The sequence below is a fragment of the Balaenoptera borealis genome, assembly GCF_965194805.1.
Source record: "Balaenoptera borealis genome assembly, chromosome: 8".
NCBI lineage: Eukaryota > Metazoa > Chordata > Mammalia > Artiodactyla > Balaenopteridae > Balaenoptera > Balaenoptera borealis.
This window is the reverse complement of record NC_138865.1, coordinates 99,339,888-99,363,760: the sequence shown is the minus strand read 5'-3', so window position 1 is coordinate 99,363,760 and position 23,873 is coordinate 99,339,888. Positions and strand designations below refer to the sequence as shown.

The 23,873-nt window shown below is 42.3% G+C and overlaps 1 protein-coding gene across 6 annotated transcripts in view; it reads right to left on the bottom strand.

The window, feature by feature from the left end:
- Positions 1-23,873, bottom strand: part of PALM2AKAP2 (PALM2 and AKAP2 fusion) — a 508,788-nt gene that overhangs the window by 251,913 nt on the left and 233,002 nt on the right. For all 6 annotated transcript variants that reach the window (XM_082403766.1, XM_082403764.1, XM_082403768.1 and 3 more), the window contains 2 exons: positions 14,159-14,239; positions 3,434-3,564 (listed from right to left, as the gene is read on the bottom strand). In XM_082403766.1, coding sequence (XP_082259892.1) covers positions 3,434-3,564; positions 14,159-14,239 — 212 coding nt within the window. The remainder of the gene's footprint in view (positions 1-3,433; positions 3,565-14,158; positions 14,240-23,873) is intronic.

The following is a 23,873-nucleotide window of genomic DNA, read 5'->3' as shown; positions in this document are numbered from 1 at the left end:
AGCCACTCATATTTTCCTTTATTCTTTTCTTCCTTTTCCTCTGAATTCTTGAGTTGTTTCAGTTCATCCTCTTTCTCATTCATTGGGCTATTCTGTACTTTCCCTCCTGCTGGTCAGTTTTCCCTAATGCTTGCAGTTTTTAATTGAACAATCATGCTTCTGGAAGATAGAAGGATTAGTACCCATTTTCACCCTTTCCTGTATCTGTACCCTTTGCCCCATAACTCTGAGTTCCTTTCTCTAAAGGTTGACTGTCTACCTCTTCCCCTGGGTTTTGGGATTAGCCATTGACTTGCTTTGGCTAATGGCTCGCGGCAGTTCTGAGCCTACGCCTTGTGCCTGTTCGGCCCCCTTGCACCTCTGTCATTGCCATAAAAGGAAATTGTCACGATTAGTTCATTAGTGCAGGGAAAATAAGAGCAGGCGCATCCAACCTACAGCTTCGAGTCTCTTAGCCGAGCTCGGCCAAAATTAGCAGAGTCAGGCCAGCCAAACCCCAAAGACCTTGTAAGACTGGAGGATGCTTAGGTTTACAATGAACCTTTAAAGCAGTTCAAGTGACTAAGAGTGTGAGAGAGAACCAATGCTTGACTTCAGGAAAGTGTCTTAGGTGACTGAGTATCCTTTAAGGAAGGAGCGGGGAGAGCTCCTTTCTTCCCTTGGGACTGGAGTTAAAGATGCTAAATACTGTAGAAGAGAAGTTGTGAGTAAGATGAAGGGAAGCAGAAACTGACATCTAAGGTAGGAAGAAACTCCTCCCTCAAGAGGCCCTAAGGAGGAAATGATGCCCATTGGCAGCCCTGCTCCTACAGAAAAGCAGCTCCAGGGAACACAGCTCATTCTCCAACAAATGGCCAATGCCCATTTGGCCGACGTCCTGCAAAGCCGTGGTTATGGCAGAAGGAAATGCCCCCTGAATCCAGGCCTAAGCATCCCACCCCCACCCCTTTAGGCTGTTATGATTTCTTTCCTTCTGGCTTGGGAATCTCTCTCTTAAATGGCCTCCAAGAGATTGCCTGCATGCACTGAATGAGCTCTTTCTTCTGTTGACTCAAAGGATAAAAAGAGATTCTCTTTATTTTTCGGAGTATGGTCATGCCCACCTGAACCACAAACCAGCTCCTAACTCTTACATCTCGCTCCAATGATTAATTTAGCCCAAACTGAGTCTTGATTTAAGACTCCTCTCCCACGTGTAATGGCTCATCACAGGTGAGAGTTACCACCTATGGGGCTAGAACAACAATATATTTGTATTCAAGCCAAAGTGAAACTGCCAATGTGGTTGAAGACCACGTTTTCTGATGCTATTTAAGAAAATCAGAAAAGGTCATAGAGCTGGTTTTATCCTACTTTCCAAATCCTGTCTGCCTTCCATCTGTAATAATACCTACTACATGAAATGAATGCACATGTCAGGCTCAGTGAGAAAAGATATCCAGGTTTTAAAAAAACAATTTTAAGTCAAATTTTCTGCCCATCCAGGCGTATACTGTCTCCCTCCATACCAGAGGGGGCCTGCAATTCTCATCCTTGTTTCTTCATCCTGCCTAGAACTCCTCAGCCGTATAATGCTGCCCCATGTGAACCTGAATCATGGTTCCTGCTGTGAATAGACAGTGCCCAGGCCACTTGGTTCCTAGAATTTTGCCAACTTGGACTGGAGAGTAATTCCCCAGCCTCCCTCTGCCAGGCAGGGGTCCCAGCCCCAATCCTTTCATTCAACAAACAGCTATGGAGCATGTGCTTGGTGCCAGACCCATGTGTAGTGTAGTGTAGTAAGAAAGAGATAGGAAATGGACTGGAACTTTTAACAAGAGTAAAGGTAAAGAGATGCTACACGGTATCAACTGTCTCTGCAGCTGAAAGCGCCATGGACTTGCCACTTTGAGACTTAGAAACAAACCTCCTATAAAACCATGTCTCAGAGCTGCCTTTTCCTCTCCAATTGACTGTCAATATTTCCCATGATCCTTGGCTCCCTCATCTTGTCTAAGATGCAGCAAGCCGAGCCACTTCTGAGGAGAGGGAATCCCCAAGGCTCAGGACTCTGAGCTACTTCATTCCACCCCCTCCCCTTTCTATCTTCTGGGCGTCTAACATGAAGTCCCTTCTCTTCCTGGGGTTCTGGAGGTACTTGTCCTCACAAGCTTGATGTCAGTATTTACAGGATTAAAATTTCTTCTTCTAATGGTATATATATATATATATATACATATATATATATATATGTATATATATACACATACACACACTAACATATAATTTAGCCTTTCCAATGTTATATATATATGTATATATATTATTTAGCCTTTCTCCTTTGCATTTTAAGTGTGTGTGTGTGTACATGTATGTGTGTGTATGTATATGTACACGTACACACACACACACATCCCATATAAACTTTTTCTTAGCCAGTTTCCCCCACAAGCAAAGCCTGGGCAAGCTGCTCTGAGAACTCTGTAAGGGGCATAAGGGCTCAAGCAAAATAGGGACACAGGCCTTTGGGGCTTACAGTCGGTCTGCTTTTCCCTTTGGTGATGCTGTTGGGGTCCCCTAGGTACCCTCACCAGGTTCATTCACTCTTGGGTACAAATGACTGGTAGCAAGTTAGTTATTACTCTTTGTATTTTAAAAGAGCTCAAAACCTCAGGAGAAAGAGATGACCCTCTCCAAGGTGAGATTTCCAGCAGAATTTGGTGGGATAAGGTGGCGGGGGAGATTTCGTTCTAAGGCATCTCCACACACCATCTTCCCCCACCATCTCACACCTCTGGCTGGGTGCCCTGGGACCTGGCGTGGCTACAGTTCCCAAGTGGAAACCTACATTTATTTTCCTTCTGTCTGAGCCTGGCCAGCCACTGGCCATAGAAAGGTCACTTATCTCCCAGACTGAAATGTTCAGAACCTGGTTGAGGACCATAAAGGAAGCAACTCACCCTCTGAGCATTGAAACTCGACAATACAAAGTTAATTTTTAGAGCCCAGGCACACAGCTCACAGGAGTGCCCTCAGTTTCAATTCCAAGACCCTTGGCTACAGTTTTCCCATTTCAAATTGATCAAATGTAGCAAATTTGACAACAGACCCACTAACAGCTAACAGCCTGAGCTCAAGAAGGAAAAAGACAAAGCTGACAGAAGAACTCAAAAAGGGGACATTTAGTGAAGGGGCAAGCTGCTTACCACACCTAGTTGGTCCATGAAGACATCACTGTACTGTGTGACAGCCCAATACAATACTTAGTACTCAGAGTCAAAATTCTGGGTTATATAGGAAAGTTTCAGTGGCAACAACATACCTATTCTGTTTAGGAAGATAATTCTAAAGCCCTGGGAAAAGGTGACGGCATTGAGAAACGCCCCCTAGAGGAGAGCGGTGGTTACTGCACTGTAAAGCCACAGCTTGGGGGCCTGGGCTGGAAACCACCTACCTCTGAATGTTACCTTCAAGTTGTTTGACTCTTAACTCATCCTCCTCAGACTGCCGCCGCCTGGCTTCCTCCTCTTCCGCAGTTCCAGCAGGTACACCCTGCAGCAGCCATTTTTCGCGAAGCACTTTGGACTGTGGGAATGAGCAAAGAGAACAGACTAGATGATACCTTTCAGTCCACACCCTCCTCTCCCTCCACGGTGCCTCCATCTTAGCTCCGCCCCTCATCAGTGTCCGCCTGAATCGCTTCTCACTACTTGGCCCCCTACTTGCCTCTCTCGCCTAAGGCCCAGAGAGCCGCCAAAAGGATTGGTTTCCACTTTTCTATTATTAAAAAATTTGAAAACATACAGAAAAACAGAGGAAACTATATGATGCTTGCCTGTGTAATCTCATCTGGATTTCACAACTATAAACATTTTGCCGTATTTTCCCATATATTCTTTCCACCAAAGCATTTTAAAGTAAATAACAAACATCATGACATGGCACCCATAAATATTTTAATACGAGTCTCTAAAAAATAAGGACATTTTTCTATGCAACTACAGTTCCGTTATAACATTTCCTAAGATCACTGTAATATCCAGTCCATCTTAACGTGCTCTTTTTAAAAGATTAATCTATGTCGCGCCTCTTCTTAAAAAATCATTTTTAATGACTCCCAACCATCCTCAGCAGTTGTCTCTTAATGGTACTAAAATTATGCACCCCACCTGTGTCGGTGACCCAATATAATCGTGGAGTAAAATGAAAAGTTTTCGTGTTTTGGGTCAGTGGTTAGGAGGGAGTGATTGATTAGTGCTTTGAGAAGGGAAATGAAAACAGCTCAAGAGAAAGGCATGTTGAAACTCCCTAAAATGAAGAGCAAAGCATGTAAGGCATAGGAGAGGATTTTTGATTTGGGTTCCCTAGATGGCATTTGGTGGTCACTGGATGTTTGCCAGAGGCTGGACATCATGGCTGACCATCCCTGTGGGCAGGTCGGTGGTCATGGGAATGGACCACTGTGAGGATGCATCACCAATTCTGCCAGAAGAAGGGCATGCGACAAGTTCTTCCCAGCAAGGACAGGAATAATGGCCTTGAAGCCGGTCAACATAGACTAAGTGCTAGGTTCTCTGGCTCCCTGGCACCCCCTCTGTCTGAATCTCGTTTGATCTCATTCGTTAGGGTGAGGAAGTGAAAGAAAGGGAGCTCTCATGACGACTAAGAGCCAGGTCATGCATGGCTTGGAACCAATTAAATATGATTTACGGAAGTAAGAGAATGGACTATGTGTCTAACATTGTGGACACACAATTCAGACTACTAGTTTCCTTTCGATAGCTCTTACAAGCAAAAGATACACAAGTCCATAGACTCTCACTTTACATGGGATTAAGGGCTATTTATTATGAACCTATAAAATGAGTCACTAAAAATTACTAACATTTAGCAATAGTAAATTAGAATTCATTAATGGTTCTGATCTGCCATTCTACTGAGAAGTCAGGCAACCATTCAGCACCATGGAGCAAGATGTACAGGAGCTGGATGTACAGGAGCAAGTTCTGGTGGCTGGAATTCCTGCACTTCTGGTTGGACCTTTTGTTAGCAACGCATCATCAGGGTGGTACCCAGGTGGCCATAGTTTTCACTGGTGTTATTCTTCCTTTTGAATTACAAGTCGTTGGTGGAGATTTGTTTGGTCACTCTTAGAGTGCATAGAGAGGCATATTTATAGCTCTTGAGCTGCAGCTTTGCATTCATTAAAGACACCAGTTTGTTCACATATGATTCCTAACTGTATGGCTAAAGTGACTGCAGACAGGAACCACCCTCTCACCCCAATGTGCTTAAACAGTTACACATCATTGCTAACATGTTGCCAGTAAACACGTTATAAATAGTTTGCAACTACTACTCAGGAAAGTGTAAAAAAATACTTAAAAATTTATAGGGCATTGTTTAATAATATAAAATCATGTGTGAAAGCTCATGGTGCAATTTGTGTATGTTCGTGGCTCTCCTGTGGGCTGAATTGTGTCCCCGCCCCCAAATTCATAGGTTGAAGTCTTAAGCCCCACTACTGCAGAATGTGACTATTTTGGAAATAGGGTTTTTAAAGAGGAAATTAACGTTAAATGAGGTCATTGGGATGGGCTCTAATCCAATATGACTGGTGTGCTTATAAAAAGAGGAGATTAGGACACAGACAAGCACAGAAAGATCGTGTAAAGACACCTGAGGAAGACAGCCATCAACAAGCCAAGGAGAGGGCATTAGAAGAAACTAACCCTGCTGACACCTTGATCTTGTACTTCTAGCCTCTAGAATTGTGGGAAAATACGTTTCTGTTGTTTAGGACACCCAGTCTGTGGAATTTGTTATGGCAGCCCTAGCAAACTACTACATTTTCCGAAGCTTTATTACAGAGATTCCCCCCACCCCTCACTGGAAAGTGGGAATGGGTGGGGTAAATTAGTTTCTCTTCCTAAGTGGGCTACAGAAGGAAAAAACAAACAAACAAACAAAACCCTCAGAACCACCATTCTCCACTCAAGCCACTCAAAATTCTCCAGGGAGATCACACTCGCATATGGCAAGAGACCAGGTTGAACAATGGTTAACAGTCTGGATTCTGGAGCCAGTCTGCCCTTTACTAGCTGTGTGACCTAGGACAGGCCCTTAGCCTCACTGAGCCTCAGTTTCCTCATCCGTAAAATGGACACAACAACTGTGCTCATCTCAGAGGTGTGTTATGAGGATTTAAACGAGTTCATATATTAGAAGTGCTGGGTCTATACTTAGTACTATAGGAATGTTTATTCGTGTCGTTTGTCCTGTTCCCTTGGTCTCTCCTCTTTTCACCTGAGAAAGAGCAGGTAAAATGCCACCTGAGAAGCCTTCCTCCACTTCTGCTGGCAGGATTAGTGTCTCCTATAGTGGAGAACATATTCTAGAGCATTCTTTATTTTTAAAATTTTATTTATTTATTTATTTGGCTGCACCACACGGCTTGTGGGATCTTAGTTTCCCGACCAGGGATTGAACCCAGGCCACAGCAGTGAAAACGCCAAGTCCTAACCACTGGACCACAAGGGAACTCCTAGAGCATTCTTTAGATTGCCCTCAAATTATTTCTTTTTATATCTGTCCCCCCTGTAGACTCCCAGCTCCTCAGTGGCTAAGGCCATTCCTTATTCACTTTTGCATCTCATTGTCTCACCTGGCTCAGTTCCAGCCAATGAATGAGTGAATGGGTGAATTGGAAAATTCTCGATTGTCTTTCACTCGGATTACTTGGGAGAAAGGGGTCACCCTTTCAGAGAGCTTCCTGTGCTAAAATGTTTGACATTAACCTAGTTCCACCCGTGGAAGGTAAAAACCTCAGGATTTTGGGAGACTGATATGCTGGCAACCTCAGACTTGGTGTGTGGACCCTTCTGGAAAGGCAGCCATGGAGAGTCCCAGCTTTCTGTGCCCCAGCAGGAGATGCTCTACAAGCCAGGGCTTCTTGAAATGCGAGGAAGTGGCTGATTTGGGGAATGTTCTGTCTGCTCTTCTTCACCCAGTGCCTCCTGCCACCAAGGGAAGGGTTGAATTACCCCGCCCCACCCCATTTTCTGGCTGATTTAGCCCCAGCCATTGGTCAGTACCTCTGACAAAAGCAGCCTGGTGACCATGAACACCAAAAGCATATGTGCCCCCAGATTTGTCTCTTCGCTGGATACAGCAGTGACATCACCAAAACATCCCCAACAGCTGGAGCTAGGAAGAGAGGATCTAACAGAACAAGACAGTGGGCCTGGTCTCGGGGAAGTCTGTTTCACAAAGGTGTTTTGACATTACAAAAACAAAAAAGCTTAGTTGAGTTTTCACTTGGCCCCAAAGTAATTGCTGTCAGGGAAAACCACCAATTCAAATCCATTTGCCTCCAGAGGCTTCTTTAACCTACTCCAGATCCCCTCGTCTTGTACCCTAGAGCTGACTGTGTTAGGGCCTCGGATGTAAGGCACCTGTGTGTACTGATCACGCACGTCCGCCAAAAGCACCACCTTCCCTGTGTCGCTCTGGCTCTCATTGGCCGCCTGAGTGTTTCAGAATTTAGTGACAAGCAGAGCTCAGCAGAAGTGAAAACTAAAACTAAAAAGTTTTCTTTTCTTATGCCCTTATTGTCCAAGTAACACACATCAAAAAAAAAAAAAAAAGTCTATCAAAGCGTGCAGGTACTAAGAACTGTCAAAACTTCGCATTTGTCAAGTGGAGGCAACAGTGAAGAGTCAAGACAAAGAAGCAGCAGACGGGGAGCTGGCAGTTGACACACGGAGTCTTGACAGGTCTCCTGAAAGGCCGATGGAGAGACCTCCTGAAGTAAATCTGGTTCTTGCTCTGTGGGCCGGTCCAGCCTCGGAAAACAAAACTAGAACAGAGCCTCTCAAACTTACAGTCTGTATGAGCATTCCCAGGAGGGCTTGCTATAACACAGATTCCAGGGCCCTGCCCCCAGAGATGTTGACTCTGTGAATCGGGGATAAGGCCTGGGAGTCTGAATTTTAACAAGCTCCCAGGTGATGCTGTCACGGATGTCGCCAGACCGAGGACCACAGTCTGAGTAGCACTGCATGAGGACTATCCAAATGCCTGAGGAATGCAATAAGCTTTCCCGCTGGCTAGCCAAAAGGAACTACTCATCCTCTTGCAAACCTGTCTCTCCTCCTGCATCCCCCATCTCAGGAACAGCCGGGTCCCCATCCATCCCCTACATGCCAGGCACTCTGCCAGGTCTGAAGACACCTCTCGGGAAGACAGGCAAGTCCCCACTCTCACCAAGTCTTCATTCCAATAAACATGGATGCAAGATAATTTCAGACTATGATACATGCATGGCAGGAGGTAGGCAGGATGATGTGACAAACAGGGACCGAGGGAGGACACTTTAGGTGGGAAAGATCTCTCTGAGTACTTAAACGTTTGAGCTGAGATCTGAGATGCAAGGAAGGGCATTCGAGGTGGAGGGATGACAAATGTCATAGCTGGGAAGTGGGACAGAGTTTGGTGACCTTCAAGATTGTCTAATCAAACCTTTTTAATCTACAGATAAGGTAACTAAGCTAAAAGCAACTTTTCAAGGTGATCCAGCTAAGCAGTGAGGAGTGGCCGGTGTGAGTGGGGGACAGTGGAAAGTGGGAGATGAATCAGTAAGTCTTGAAATCTTTTTCTGCTCAGTTGTCATTTTTATAAAGTCATTATCTAGCAATCTTTTTTACCTTATAGTTCTGGCTTTGGTGTAAAAATTAGCCAAGACTTTCTCATTCTAAGACTTATTTACCTGTGATTTCTTCTTATATTGTTGTGATTTTACTTTTTACTCCAAATCATTCATCCACCTGTAATCGGGCTAAAGCTGACATTGGCTGCATTAGTGGGTGATGTTGGGAATCTGGCTAAATTCCATCTCCTAATAAAAAATGGCTTAAACATAGGGTGGCACAATGGTTGTGTTGTGTTCTCATGCACTTGTGTCCCCTTCTCTATTCTCCTTCCCCCCCCCCCATAACATCCCTTCCTCCCCATTGACTCCCAATAAGATCTTGGTTTGGTTTTGTGGTTTTCTTACATGATTCAAGCCACACAAAAGCCTATCCAAGACTTCCGATAGAAGAAACCAAGTTTTAACTTCCACTCAAGCTCTGTTTATGGGGCCGGGGGGAGATGTGATGGGGAAAAGGATGAGACATAAAGTTCCTTTACATCGTGTACCCTGCCTGCCTGGTCAATATTTTCAAATTTGAACTTGGCCTTTTGCACAGACTAACAACCAAGAAAAGTCTAAAATTAGTTTCAACGGTTCACAATAGTGAGAAACACTGTAATGTCTTTGCAAGCAAGGCTCCTGATACCTTCGGGCTATTCAGCAAATGACCTTGGTGGGTTGACAATAAATATCTCGCAGGGTCACAATTCATTCTTTGATTTTTTTTCTTTTTTCCATTCAGTCTTCTGGAGAGAAAAGGCTGTGGTTTTTAAAATATAATGACAATTTTCATGGCTTGGATTAGAAAAAAACTCTAGTCAGGGTTCCTGCTCATGAATAAATAATTCAAAGACAGCTTACATACTGAAGATGTGGTTATTAGCAATTGGATTCTGACCATGCTGACTGTTATACAAACCTTTATAAATGTGACAGTCCCAAAGGGATTCATGTGGCAATACGTACTGAGTGCCTTTTCTTGCTGGGACCTTGAAATGACCAATGAAAGAGACAGATCTCTGGCAATTCAACCAAGGGGCAAAAGGGAATATTAAATTCAGTCTGTCTGGTATAATCCAATAGTTGATTTATTGTTTTAAACTCACATGATCACAAGTCACATAATAAAAACAATAAAAATAAGTAATTGTTTCCATGGAATTAAAAGCCAAGACAATTTTTCAGAAGAAGAATAATGATGGCTCTTGCTTTATGAAATATTATAATATATTAAAAGGCTAGAGGGATTAAAGAGAATGGAGTTGGCCCAGGAATGGCAGATTAATGGAATAAAAAGAACCCACAAATAGCAGACTCGAGTATAAGTGGGAAATATGTATATAATAAAGAAGACATTTAAATCAGTGGGGAAAAGGATGAATTAATCAACAAATCATGTTGAAGCTACTGTCTCACCATCAGTAAAAAGTAAAGTTATTCCTATCTTATTCCTTACAGGAAAATAAATTCTAGATTTTAATCCTAAAACTACTGAAGTGTAAGAAACATCATAGATAAGTGTCTGAGATGAAGATGTTCTTTCCAAGGATGACATCAAGGTCAGAAATTATAAAGTAAATGAATGTTAGATGTGACTTCATAAAAATTATAAAATTTTGTATGAGAATTTAAATACAAAATTTAAATACAAAAATCAAAAAAGAGATAAAGGCTAATGCATTTTGGAGACTAATGTTAATATAATTTCATTTTACTCACAGGCTGATGAGGCCTGTGGTAAGGGTTCCATATCTTAATCCACAAAAATATATTGGGTTATATCTGGGTGGTGAGCAGACAATTGATATGTTTTTCTTTATATTTTGCAGTACTTTTGAATTTCACTCTTGCAATGATCATACATTCCTTCCTTTTATAATCAGCAAAAGTAATACAGCTATTAAAATTGCCTACTGGTCCCCTATGTGAGCATTTCTTGGAAATTCTTGCATCACAAATATCAGATACTCAATACAGCGAAGGATCTTATAAAAAGAAATCTGAGTTTAATTTGGCTAGGATGTCAAAGTACCTGGAGGTTTCCTAATCACTGGGGTGTAGCAGCTAATATTTCAACATTTTCTTCATCGTCTTATAGAATTTGCTTATCATTCATATAAAAAGTAATGATATTCCATTTTGTGGAGTTACTATATAGCCCTAACTATTGCAATTAGGAAATATATTAGTCAAATATACAAGTATCAAGATGATTGCATTGCAAAATTTATTTGTTTCGACAAGAGACCAGTGAATCTGTCTAAATAATTCATATCCCATTGCATGAGAATAAGCATTCAAAGACTATTTGATAATGAGAATTATAGCTTAATAAATATGAAATAAAATTCTAATGCTTTTCCATTTAACTTTGCACTGAGAATAATTTTTCTTAGAGCACATCTGGAATTTTGAAAAATGCTAAAATAAATAGCAATTCCTGACATATTTCTTAATATTTTCTACTTCAAGGAACTACGAATCATCACCGTGGCACATCTCCACATGGTCCAAATTTTCCAGAGCCCATGAAAATATACTTAGAGTAAAAAAGACAGTGATGATAGTAACTGACATCTTTCTAGACAAATTATCTCATTTGGAGGAAACAGTATCCTGGAGAAAGCAATGGTTATGGAGACAGTGCTGGGGTTCAATCGGGCTCCCCCACTCAGAGTCTCCCTGTTCTTGGGCAGATTACTTGATCTCACCAGTTTGTTTCCTCACCTGTAGGACGGGGAGAGTAGTATCTACTATGTGGTCATTATTGAGGGGATGTATTTAAAGGCACATATTGGACACTGAACGAAAATGATGACTATTAGTGAGGATGGACACGGGGATGACACGGCTGCTACGCTGCCATCAGGAAGCTGGCTGAGTCTCCACCAAGAGCTCACGGGGGAACTATAACCTCAATGAATTTACTACCATCCAGGAGTGAGGCTGCCAAGCTCCAAACAATGATCACAGGGAAGATGACTCACATTATTTAAGGCCAGTCAACAGTTAACTGATTTAAGGTAGAACATATTCACTTCTCGCGCCTGAAGTGATCATCTCTCTCAATCAGGCACCACCCTCCTTATATTAAAATAACTCTATTTTGGGGAGGATGGACTCAGAACAAAGAGAGGCAGACTCATGAGGGAAGTGTCACCTGCATCACGGTGAGGCCAGTGACTGTCCTCACCTTACTGCAGACGCCACCCTCCCCAGAGCAGAGACACTCGGGACCTCCCAGAGCTGGGGTCTCTCTCCAGGGTAGCACCCAATAAACCACCTTTGCAACCTCTGAGCTTCCCTTTTTCGTTGCTCAAGGCTAGTGGTCCACCCTTACTACAGAGGTCTTCCCCAGCAAGAGAAATTATAATGCACTGGTCTCCACTTATTAAATTTCCATCATTTCCAATCCTTTCTCCCCAGGCATAGCAAGGTAACCTTGGTGAAAGTGCTGGGTGTTCCCTTAAATAGTCAATCTCATCAACTGTGTGAGAATTTTAGCAGGATAACCATAGAGAACTACCTTATTCCCTTGTTTCTAAGCCTTTGAAGGAATCTCACTGCTTCCCCATGCAATACTAAGTCATCTGTACTGTTGTTTCTGTTGATTGGATGGATGGATGGATGGATGAAAAATGGACAGATGGAATATGAAAAGAATATTGTAACACTGGACTGGATCAGCAATGAATGAATCCTTGGTATCTTATTTGACACCCAGAAAGATGAAAGGTAAGACAAAAGAAACTTTTGCCTTATGATCAAAGACAAAATGTCTTATGATCTTCTGACATACATTTATTGCCTGACTTTTGATTCAAGGAATGCAGAAGCAAAGGACCGCATTGAGCTGAAAGAGGAGGGAGTCTGTCTAGTCAAAAACAGCCTCTCATTCTTTCACTCTTCTTGTTCAAAAGTTCACCTTTTAAGCAAGAATTTGATGAGGTTTAACACATTTTGGTCTCTTATAAGGAGTGAGTTGACTATACTCTGAGCCAGAGATCCAGCTCTGTCCAGATTGACCTTGAACAATTCACTCGGTTCTATTAAGTGTGTTTAAGCCCCGCCTCTCTGTAAGAAGAGGATGCTTACTTTAGCCTTCAATCCTCCCGCAGGAATGCGGTAAGGAAAGAGTAGTGGCAGACAGGGTACATGCAAGCTTCCTACAAAGAGAGGTCCATAAATGGATTTACATGATGAGCAGAAAGAAACAGGCAATATTCTCAGTATCGTGCTGCCATTCTTCCTTTAAAACACCTTTCTCTAGTTCAAGTTAACGGTGAACTGATAAATATGTGAAGCAGATTTAGGTCATGCTGCTATTTATTTTTTTATTTTAATAGATCTTTATTAGAGTATAATTGCTTCACAATACTGTGTTAATTTCTGTTGCACAACAAAGTGAATCAGCCATATGCATACACATGTCCCTACATCCCCTCATGCTGCTATTTAAAATCAGGAACTCGCTTGCTGATAATTTTATTCTGAGGATTCATTCAGCACAACTCCGTCTTCTAGAAAAGAATGGGAAATGCAACCGTAAAGGTTCATCTTGTTAAAAAATAATCCACACCCAGCATCACCTGGAGAGTCAGCCCCACCTTCCCAACTAGCCCTCTGAGCGATGCAATTTCTGTACATGTAATGTCAGGTGTGAGCACGAGAGGGTTTTTCTAAAAAAGCCCAGGAGCAGTGAAAAGCAAGCAGCAACTCCCAGCTGGCCACTGGACACACTATTCTCTGAGCCTGCAGAAAGCAACATTCTGCAACCACTGGAGTCCTTGTGACAGTGACAGAGCTTTCTCCTGGGTTGTCATCAATTATGATGCTTAAGTGCATTATGTTTTAAAGAAAAATAAATAAATAAGCATCTCTCTCTCTCTCATGGTGCAATGGAAACCAATCAAGTCAAACCATTTCAATACTGTCTTTGACAGTGTTCTAACAGGACACTTTCAAAATTGTTAAAGTAGAAAGAAAACACATGAATAACCTGAAGTGCACAGCACTGCTCATTTATCAGACCATACTGCTCTTATCTCCCTCTTCTCCAGATCAAGAAAGAAAAGATTAATATTTTTAATTTTAATAAAGAGCACGTTAAATGTATCTTTGGGAACCTCTGTATACACACACACACACAGCATCTATGTACTGGAGACACAGCCCTGGAACGCTGCCTCACCCACCATGTGGAAATTCTCCTCCAATTTCTATATATAACCACCACGGTTCACAGGCACACACACCCCCAACCCATCCACAGGCACCTATCAGCTCATCATGCTTGCAGAAATTGGAATGCTGTAACAATGCCCTGAATTTGAGAAATTCACAAGCCCAGAGATGGTTTCCTGACAATGAAAAAGGGCTGGTGCAGCCCGCGGCAGCACCTTCACACCAGGGCAGGCTCTGCCCAGCTCTCTGGCGTGTGATCTGCATGTCTAATAATGGAACAGGTTTGTGGGATCAGCCGCTTACCTTGGAATGCTGCAGCAGAAGTATCTGCTCGTCCAGCTCTTGGCGCTTGCCTTCTATTTCCGTCTGCCTCTTTCTTTTTTCCTTGAAAATAAAAAGAGAGAGAGAGAGGCTGTAAGAGTGGGTGGGTGTTGGCTCCAGGAATTTGAAGGTAGGAAGCAGCAGCAGCTGTACACATCTGTAGAGACCCTTCCAGAGATGCTGGGCACACACACCGTTGTCACCTGCCCCTCCGTGTCTGGGTGTGTTGTAAGCAGCAGCCTTCTCTTAACATGTCTGCTGTGGGCTCGGTGAGTGGGAGAAATTCTCTTCACTCAGCCAAGCTGCAACAATTTAATCCAGAAGAAAAGGCAGCTTCTACACACACACACACACACACACACACACACGCACACACACACAGAGTCATGTTCTGTGCAGTGTTAATTTAGAGACAAAGAATAAAAATATCTCAATTGTGAAGACAGAGGTTGTTATCAACTGCAAAGATGACAGAATAAACGGGGAAATTCTGGGGTTAGATTCCTGTTATCAAAATCCTACATATAAATAATGCAATGCAATTTCAAATTTTATAGGGCAAATCATCCAGTTGAACCTACCAAACAATGCAAATTAGATGGGTGATCTTCGTTAAAGTTCATCTTGGAGGGAGCACTTCAGGTTGGGAGGGCTTGCTGAGGTTATGGTAAATGTGAAGTCTAGACTTGGTCTGCCTGGGTCCACCTCCCAGCTTTTCTATTTGCTACTTGTATGACCTCTGACGAATTCTTTTACCTCCCTGGATCTAAGTCTTCTCTCGCATAAAGAGGAGATAAGAATTGTACCTAAACCATATAGCTGGGGCACGGATTAAATGAGATGATATATGTAAAGGACCTAGAACCATGACCTGGCACACAGTAAATGCTGAATAAACATTATTTGCCATTACACTTACTGTCACATGTTTACTTCTAGGCAATGCCTAGAAACTGGTTTTAAAGGGATGTATTTCCCTTTTATTCAGAGCATAACTGTTCCATTGGAGTGTATGCTTAGTATTTTTCTTCTCTATACATCTCCAATATAGATAATAAATATCACATAAAAGTGATTAATTGAAGAATAGAAAGGATTGCCCTTATGATAGCTTACTTGTTCAATGTTTTGTTTCCAAAGTGCATAAGGGGGTGGTTTATTGAGACATTTACTGCAATGGATTATTTCCCTTTACTCACATATGCAGGGGAAACTTGTTGGACAAGACATAATGGCATTTTACACTACAACAGCCAAATCCTGGAGAAGACAATAATGTAAAAGCCTGGTTGCTCTGCTCTGTGTTAAGGGAAGCTTTTATTTTATGTAGTTGCTATGTTTCTGGGGATGTGCTTGTACCACTGCTATTCAAATCAACATAGTAATAAGTTATGTTATAACCAAGTTATTCTGTGTAATGCACAGACTTTTAAGAAATAGTAGCTTATAATCTCAAGCCACTGGGACATAATATCCAAGTCAGGGACATAACCTCCCTGGCAAAGTGAGGCCTGAGGACATTTTAGGAACTTAACTATTTACCAAAGAACTCCAATCTATGGTGCATCACGGATGCTGCTAATCCCAGAGGATGCCCAAGAACACACAATATATGGCAGCAGATGGGAAAAGTGAGGACCAGTGAGGAGAGCCCACCCATCCAGCATCTCAAAGGAATATAAGTAAGTGCAGCCACTACGGAAAACAGTCTGGAGGTTCCTCAGAAAACCAAAAATAGAATTATCATATGAATCCCACTCCTGGGCATGTACCCGGACAAAACTATAATTCAAAAAGATACACACACCCCGAAGTTCATAGCTGCACTATTCACAATAGCCAAAACATGGAAACAACCTAATGTCCATCAACAGATGAAAGGATAAAGAAGATATGGTACATATATACAATGGAATACTATTCAGCCATAAAAAAGAATGAAATGATGCCATTTGCAGCAACATGGGTAGACCTAGAGATTATCATACTAAGTGAAGTAAGTCAGAAAGAGAAAGACAAACACCATATGATATCACTTATATGTAGAATCTAAAATACGGTACAAATGAACTTATCTGCAAAACAGAAACAGACTCACAGACATAGAGAACAGACTTGTGGTTGCCAAGGGGGAGGGAGGTGGGGGAGGGAAGTATTGGGAGTTTGGGATTAGCAGATGCAAACTATTATATATAGAATGGATAAACAACAAGGTCCTACTGTATAGCACAGAGAACTATATTCAATACCCTGTGATAAACCAGGATGGAAAAGAATATTAAAAAAAGAATGTCTATATGCATATAATTGAGTCACTTTGCTGTACAGCAGAGATTATAACAACACTGCAAATCAACTATACTTCAATAAAAAAATAAATAAATAAAAATTTTAAAAGGTGCCAATGACAAAGCAAGGACCTCCAGAACCAGCCACTATCTCTTTATTCTAGAATTTCTCAACAGTAGGTTTACTGGACTTTATCTTTCATTCCCACGGTCTATCAAGGTACGGAGTTGTCCTATATTTAAATCCAGAATCAAAACATAGTATGTCGGGGACTTCCCTGGTGGCACAGTGGTTAAGAATCTGCCTGCCAATGCAGGGGACACGGGTTCGAGCCCTGGTCCAGGAAGATCCCACATGCTGAGAAGCAACTAAGCCCGTGCGCCACAACTACTGAGCCTGCGCACTAGAGCCCACGAGCCACAACTACTGGGCCTGCGTGCCACAACTACTGAAGCCTGCATGCCTAGAGCCCATGCTCTGCAACAAGAGAAGCCACCGCAATGAGAAACCCACATACCGCAACGAAGAGTAGCCCCCGCTCGCCACAACTAGAGAAAGTTCGCGCGCAGCAACGAAGACCCAACACAGCAATTAATTAATTTTTAAAAAAAGAATAAAAAAAAAAAAACATAGTATGTCACAGGTACAGGATGCTGATGACTCAATAGTTCCATCCATGTTAATTGAGTGCTGTGTGTGCTACAGACTGAATGTTTGTGTTCTCCCCAAAATTCGTATTTTGAAACTTAATCCCCAAGGTGATAATGGTATTAGGAGGTGGGACTTTTGGGAGGTGATTAGGTCATGAGGGTGGAGCTCATGAATGAGATCAGTGCTCTCATAAAGAGACCCCAGAGAGCTCTTTCACCCCTTCCACGATGTGAGGACACACCAGCAAAGACAGCTGCCTGTGAACCAGGTGCAGGCCCCCACTAGACACCAAATCGGTGGGTGCCTTGATCTTAGACTTCTTAGAACTGTGAGAAAAAAATTTCAGTTGTTTATAAGCCACCCAGTCTGTGGTATTTCATTAGAGAAGACTGAATGGACAAAGACAATGTTCTAATTACAGATCTGGTCATTTGCAAACCCTTCCTAGGCTTTCCCACTTCTGAGCCTTTGTTCACATAAAGTTCTCACTCTGCACATTGCCCTCCATCATACTGGTGAACCATGCCTTGAACAGAAGAAATGTCACCAGATGGTACAAGCGGGGAATCTTTATATGAGTAGACTCATTGGTGGTCACTGTGAACAGATATGATCGTGAAAGATGCAGGTTTTAAGTTAGTTCTTTAAGGAACTAACTAAGGTAGGAATTAGGTAGATACAGATTAATGGGCAGCACATTCCAAGGAATGTGTGAGTAAGGGTAGAAATACACTGCATATTCCAGGGACAATGAGGAGAGAAATAAAACTCAGGTGCAGGGCTTGCCTTTAGGGATAGAGATCGATGATTCAAAAGACTGGCTAGGACTAGACCTCTGAGGGCCTTGGGTGCCAGGCCAAGAAGCTTGGATTTTATTACATGGACAATGTAACCTCATTGTAGGGTGCTAAGCAAAAGAGTAATATGGTGAAATGGCATCTTAGGAACATTATCTGGCACTGGTATATAGGATGGATTGATAGGAATTGGGATACATTTCCTATAAATGGCCAGATAGTAAACATTCTAGGTTTTGTGGGAAAGTCTCTGTTGCAACTACTCAATGCTGCCATTGCAGTACAAAAACAGCTGTAGACAATCTATAAATAAATGAGTGTGTCTGTGCTCTAATGAGCCTTCATTGACAAACACAGGTGGGGGCCAGATTTAGCCCATCTTCATAGTCTGCTGACCTCTGGATGAAAAGATCATTAAATGCCTTAGAAGTCCTACACTGTTGGTGGGAATGTAAATTGGTGCAGCCACTATGGAGAACAGTTTGGAGGTTCCTCAAAAAACTAAAAATAGAGTCACCATATGATCCAGCAATCCCACTCCTGGGCATGTATCCAGACAAAACTATCATTTGAAAAGATACATGCACCCCAGTGTTCACAGCACCACTACTTACAATAGCCGAGACATGGAAACAATCTAAACGTCTACTGACAGATGAACGGATAAAGAAGATGTGCTGTGTCTGTACATATACAATGGAATATATATATATATATATATATATATGTACAATAGAATACTACTCAGCCATAAAAAAGAATGAAATAATGCCATTTGCAGAAACATGGATGGACCTAGAGATTATCATACTAAGTGAAGCCAGAAAGAGAAAGACAAATATGATATGATATCACTTATATGTGGAATCTGAAGTATGACACAAATGCACTTATTCACCAAGCAGAAACAGACACAAAGACATAGAGCAAAGACTTGTAGTTGCTGGGGGGAGGGGTAATGGGGGAGGGATGGATTGCCACGATGTGGGGTGGGGGAGTTTGGGGTTAGTAGATGCAAACTGTTACACATAGAATGGATAGACAACAAGGTCCTACTGTATAGCACAGGGAAATATACTCAATATCCTGTGATAAACCATAATGGAAAAGAATATGAAAAAGAATATATATATATATATATATATATATATATATATATATATATATATATATATATACACACACATATATATATATAGCTGAATCACTTTGCTGTACACCAGAAATTAACATTACACTGTAAATCAACTATACCTCAGTAAAAAATACATTTTAAAAATGTCTTAGGAGGATGCAACATTCACCCTGGGGTATGGTGGGCATGGATGAACTAACAAGCCCATCCTAGCTCAGAGCTGTTCCAATCAGATTGGGAAGAAAAGGACAATACAAATAGAATTGATGAGGCTCAGGACTAATAGGATCTAGAGGGTGGGGCAATATGGTATCTTGGCTTTGAGCCACACAGAGAGTGCTGGTGCAGGAACGGGCAACAGTGGGAAAGTGGTGCTTTCCCATTTATTCTGTATTCATATCTCCCCTGAGGAAACTCCATATTGGGTTGAAGCTAGAAATCAAAGAGTTGTTAACATATGCAGCCAGGCATCAGTATCAGCATGTTCTCATCTGTGTTCTATCTGATGAAGACTCTGGGCTTAGCCCTGTCACAAGGACACTTTTGCATCTATGGCTATTGTGGGATTCTTTATGTCCCCTTCCACAGTGATGGAGTTAGGTCTTGAAATCACTCCTGACTGGACAAGAGGTAAGATGTGCAATCAGCCTGTGTACAGAGTTAGATATGAGTCATAGTACAGCAAGTTCAAGGGGGCCACCGTTGGCTTCCTGATGCTTGCTTGCTTGGTCCAGGCCATGCTCCTCACCTGGCGAGCTTGCTGCTTCCCAGACTTCTCCTTCCCTTAATCAAGGCAAAATCACTAGCTCTTGGGTTCTCTTCTAACTCCTTCTCAAATGTCTAAATGTAGACATTTAGCCTACATGATTTTCTTTACTCTGATCAACTATACAACCTACACAATATCAGTATAGATAACTAGCAGATCTATATTTTCAGCCTAGATCTCTCCTTTGAGCTCCAGGTTCCCCTATCCAACTGCCAAATGTTCATATCCAGTGCCTCAAACCTAACCCTTGAGTCATCCTCTTGGCCATCCCTCCTCCCCTACTCTCAAATCTGTTCCTTCTGTGTTCCTCATCTCAGAAAATGACATGACCCAAGTTGGAAACCTGATTTATTCTAGACACTCCACTGTCTTAAAAGACCAAGTTCTGATAATACTGTTCGTCATTTTCCACGTCTTCTACCTCCCCACTAGAACCTTTATTACAACCTTAATATTCCCTCCTTTATCTTCCCACCCCCCCACGTAGACTACTCTACATCAGTATCTTTCGCATGCTGTAGTGCTGAACTGTTTATACCCTCTTTCCATCTGGATTACTGCAGTGGTTTCCTCACTAGTCTTCCTGCCTCTGAGGCTTGGCTCTGAGCAAGTCACCCTCTGCTTTAGTGATATTCTAAAATGGAAATCTGACTACTTCCATCCCTGGCCTAAAATCCCAGAAATGTCTCTCATTGCCTACAGTGCAAATAGTAAGTTCCCATGGCCAAGAGGGCCCTCTGTATCTCACAGTTTAATCTCAAGCCATGACCCCCCCCTAATCATATGCTCCAGCCTCAACGCATGATCTGAAGTGTCCTGATCTGCCAGGTGGGTTCATGCCTTCCTGGTTTTGCTCTTACTGCTTCCTCTAACGATAATGGATTTCCCTCACTCCTTCATCTAATGAAAACCTTTTTCTCTTTGACAACACAGCTTAAATATCCATAAAGCTAGAGCAACCACCTGCCCAGTCTTTCTTCCATCAGAGAACCCACATACCCTCACTATAAATGGTGGTGGAAATGCCAGTTATGATTAGTCACATGTAGCCCGACTCATTCCTGCCACCAGGACTTGTGTGTGATACAGGTTAGGACAATCAAACTACCTTATCTCGTTGCAGTAGGGACTGGTCCAAGGAGCAGCTAAAGGACCAAAGCAGAACCAAGAAGAGACATTTCTAGGAATAGACACATGAATACTGGGAGAGAAAAGCTCCCTTTTCACTAAGGTTAAGCTGGGATAATGTCTATCTGAGTGGCAATTTTCCCAAGCCACATGGAAGAAACACATCCATGCTGGAGAAAGGTTAACCCGCAGAGAGAAGCAGAGCTGGAAGACAGAGAAAGGAGGATCCAAGTGAGATTGTTTGAGTCCCAGATCTAGTTATGCATGAAGCCAGAACCATCCGTGGGCTTCCTAAATTATATACACTCATAATCTCCCTTCTGCTTAAGCTAGTTTGAGTGGTGTTTCTGTCACTTGCAGCTCAAAGAGTTCTGACAAGTACAGAAGACTTCTCTGCTCCCTCCAAAGAGAATTCATCACCCCTTCCTTCTTTCTTCCCTTGATGGGCTGTGGATCTTTCTACATTAGTACCTTGAGCACTTTAGGACTTTATGCACTTAACAGTTTACACATCTTCTCCCTCTACCAAACTATGGGCATCTTGAGGACAAGGATCTTGGCTCACGCATCTCCAAAGTCTAGACTGTTGCATGGTAGAGACATGTAACAGACACTCAGTAAGAATCTTTGAATGAGATACTTGTTCTCCTCCCACCATGTTCCTGTTTGTCCAGATCCCTCACTCAAATGCATCATGAATTTGCACTCATGATTTCAATGGCAGTAAAATACCTCACTGAAAACACATTAGCCGCCAGTCCACAAAACCAGAAGTATCTTTCTGTTGAAGATGCAGCCCATACGGAATAAACCTTTATGGCTTTGCACAGAAGACAAGAGTTGAAAAATCTCATTCTGGGAAAGAATCATGGAAAGCTCACTCTGGGGAGAAAGGCTGGGGGAAGTAGAAATTCCAGGGAAAGCATAACGAGCTGACAGTAGCAAACTATTCAGGGGGAATGTGCCTCAAGAGACATCTGGAAAGAAGTGATCTCAATCCATTAGGAAGATTTCCAGATACTTCCACGATCTGGGAGGCCTAGCAAGCCACTTTCATCCTCTTTCTGTGGATTATGTATTTTCCTGGCAAGTATTTTCTGGAAGTATTGCAACATTATGAAACTGTCAACTCTTAGTGTAGTAAGGCGCCACCATATAGAGCGGAGGACACTGTTCGAAGGCGGTTAGTAAGTATGCCGGGAAGACAGGTATTAGAAGTAGCTAGGAAGCCCATGTCCACCCTGGTGCAGCTGCAGGCAGACTCCCTCTTCTCTCCTGCTGCCTGCGCTGCAACCCAGGCTTTGGGGAATGCAAGGGAGTGGCTGGGGGAGGGGTCCCTACTGAGTCTGTGAGAAACAGTGAGAGAAGGAAGAAGCTGAGCAAGGAAGGCTGTGAGAAGCAAAGAGACGGTGCTTCCTTTCCTCTGCTGAGGTCCACTCTGACTTGGGCTGATACCTAGAGCCCCAGGGTGCAGCAGTGGGAAGGAACCAGAAGACCTCCTCAAGGCACTATTGTCACTGAGACATCCCAGAATTTAGATGAGAGGGGGAAAAAGAAAATATGTTATGGATGGACCTAGAGATTATCATACTAAGCGAAGTAAGTCAGAAAGAGAAAGACAAATATCATATGATAGCACTTACATGGGAAATCTAAAATATGACACAAATGAACTTATCTACAAAACAGAAACAGACTCATGGTCATAGAGAACAGACTTGTGGTTGCCAAGGGCGGGGGGTGGGGGGGTGGGGGAGGGAAGTATTGGGAATTTGGGATTAGCAGATGCAAACTAGTATATATAGGATGCATAAACAACAGGGTCCTACTGTATAGCACAGGGAGCTATACTCAATATCCTGTGATAAGTCATAATGGAAAAGAATATGAAAAAGAATGTGTATATATATATACATATATATATATACATACATACATATATATATATATATAAAACTGGGTCACTTGGCTGTATAGCAGACATTAACACAACATTGTAAATCAACTATACTTCAACAAAAATTTTTTAAAAAAGAAAATATGTTAAAATTGAAATGTTACAACATCTCCTCCTCCTATTGCTAGATAAAGGAAATTTTGTGTTGACTTCTCCCATTGTGAGCTTAAGGCAATTGTGTGTCCCTCCCCATCACACAGGCCTGTATGTGACTTTGGGCCAGCTGGTCCCTAGGCTTTGGCAATGCAGCACCAGAGAAAGAAGTAGAGTGCTGGAGAAGTGCACAAACAAGACTGTTTTAAGTAGTTTGCATTTGGAAAGGGAATGGGGGATATGCTAGATACAGGGGGAAACTGAAGATGGAGAAAAGGAGAGATGGGATGACAAACAAAGAACTGCAAGGGGTGGGGACAGTTTTGAAATTCAAGAATTTAAAAATAAAGGGGCTGAGATATTAAGACCAAAAGACCAGGGAGAAAGAATCTTCAGATATTTTATTGTCACTTATGAAATGAATCCCCTTTGACATTCTCCAAAAGATGCCAGTAAGGATACGGGACTTTTGTCTACTACACTGTTTCTTTGAACATGACTTCATGCTAAAACTGGATCACCAGAGTGCCAGGCTTTACACAGGTTACACTAAGAAGGAAGGTGACGTTTCGAGAACTAAACTGTGGAAAGTCAACTTGCAAATGGGGACCCAATGAGCTTTTTCTATTAAGGAATCAGAATGTCATGTCAGTCATGGTTGGATTATAATTCCCTGTTTAATGCTGCTGTAGAACCAATGCCATTTATATGTCTGAGGAAACAAAAGGAAGACGGTCAGTCTGAAAACTGAGAACCTGAGTGACCAGGTATAAAACAATCAAAGAGGTGCCCACTCAGCTTAGTCCAATTGCCTGTCCAGCTAACTTGAATGCTGAATTTGCTCAGCAAGACACATCCCCATTAGAGATCAGTTATCT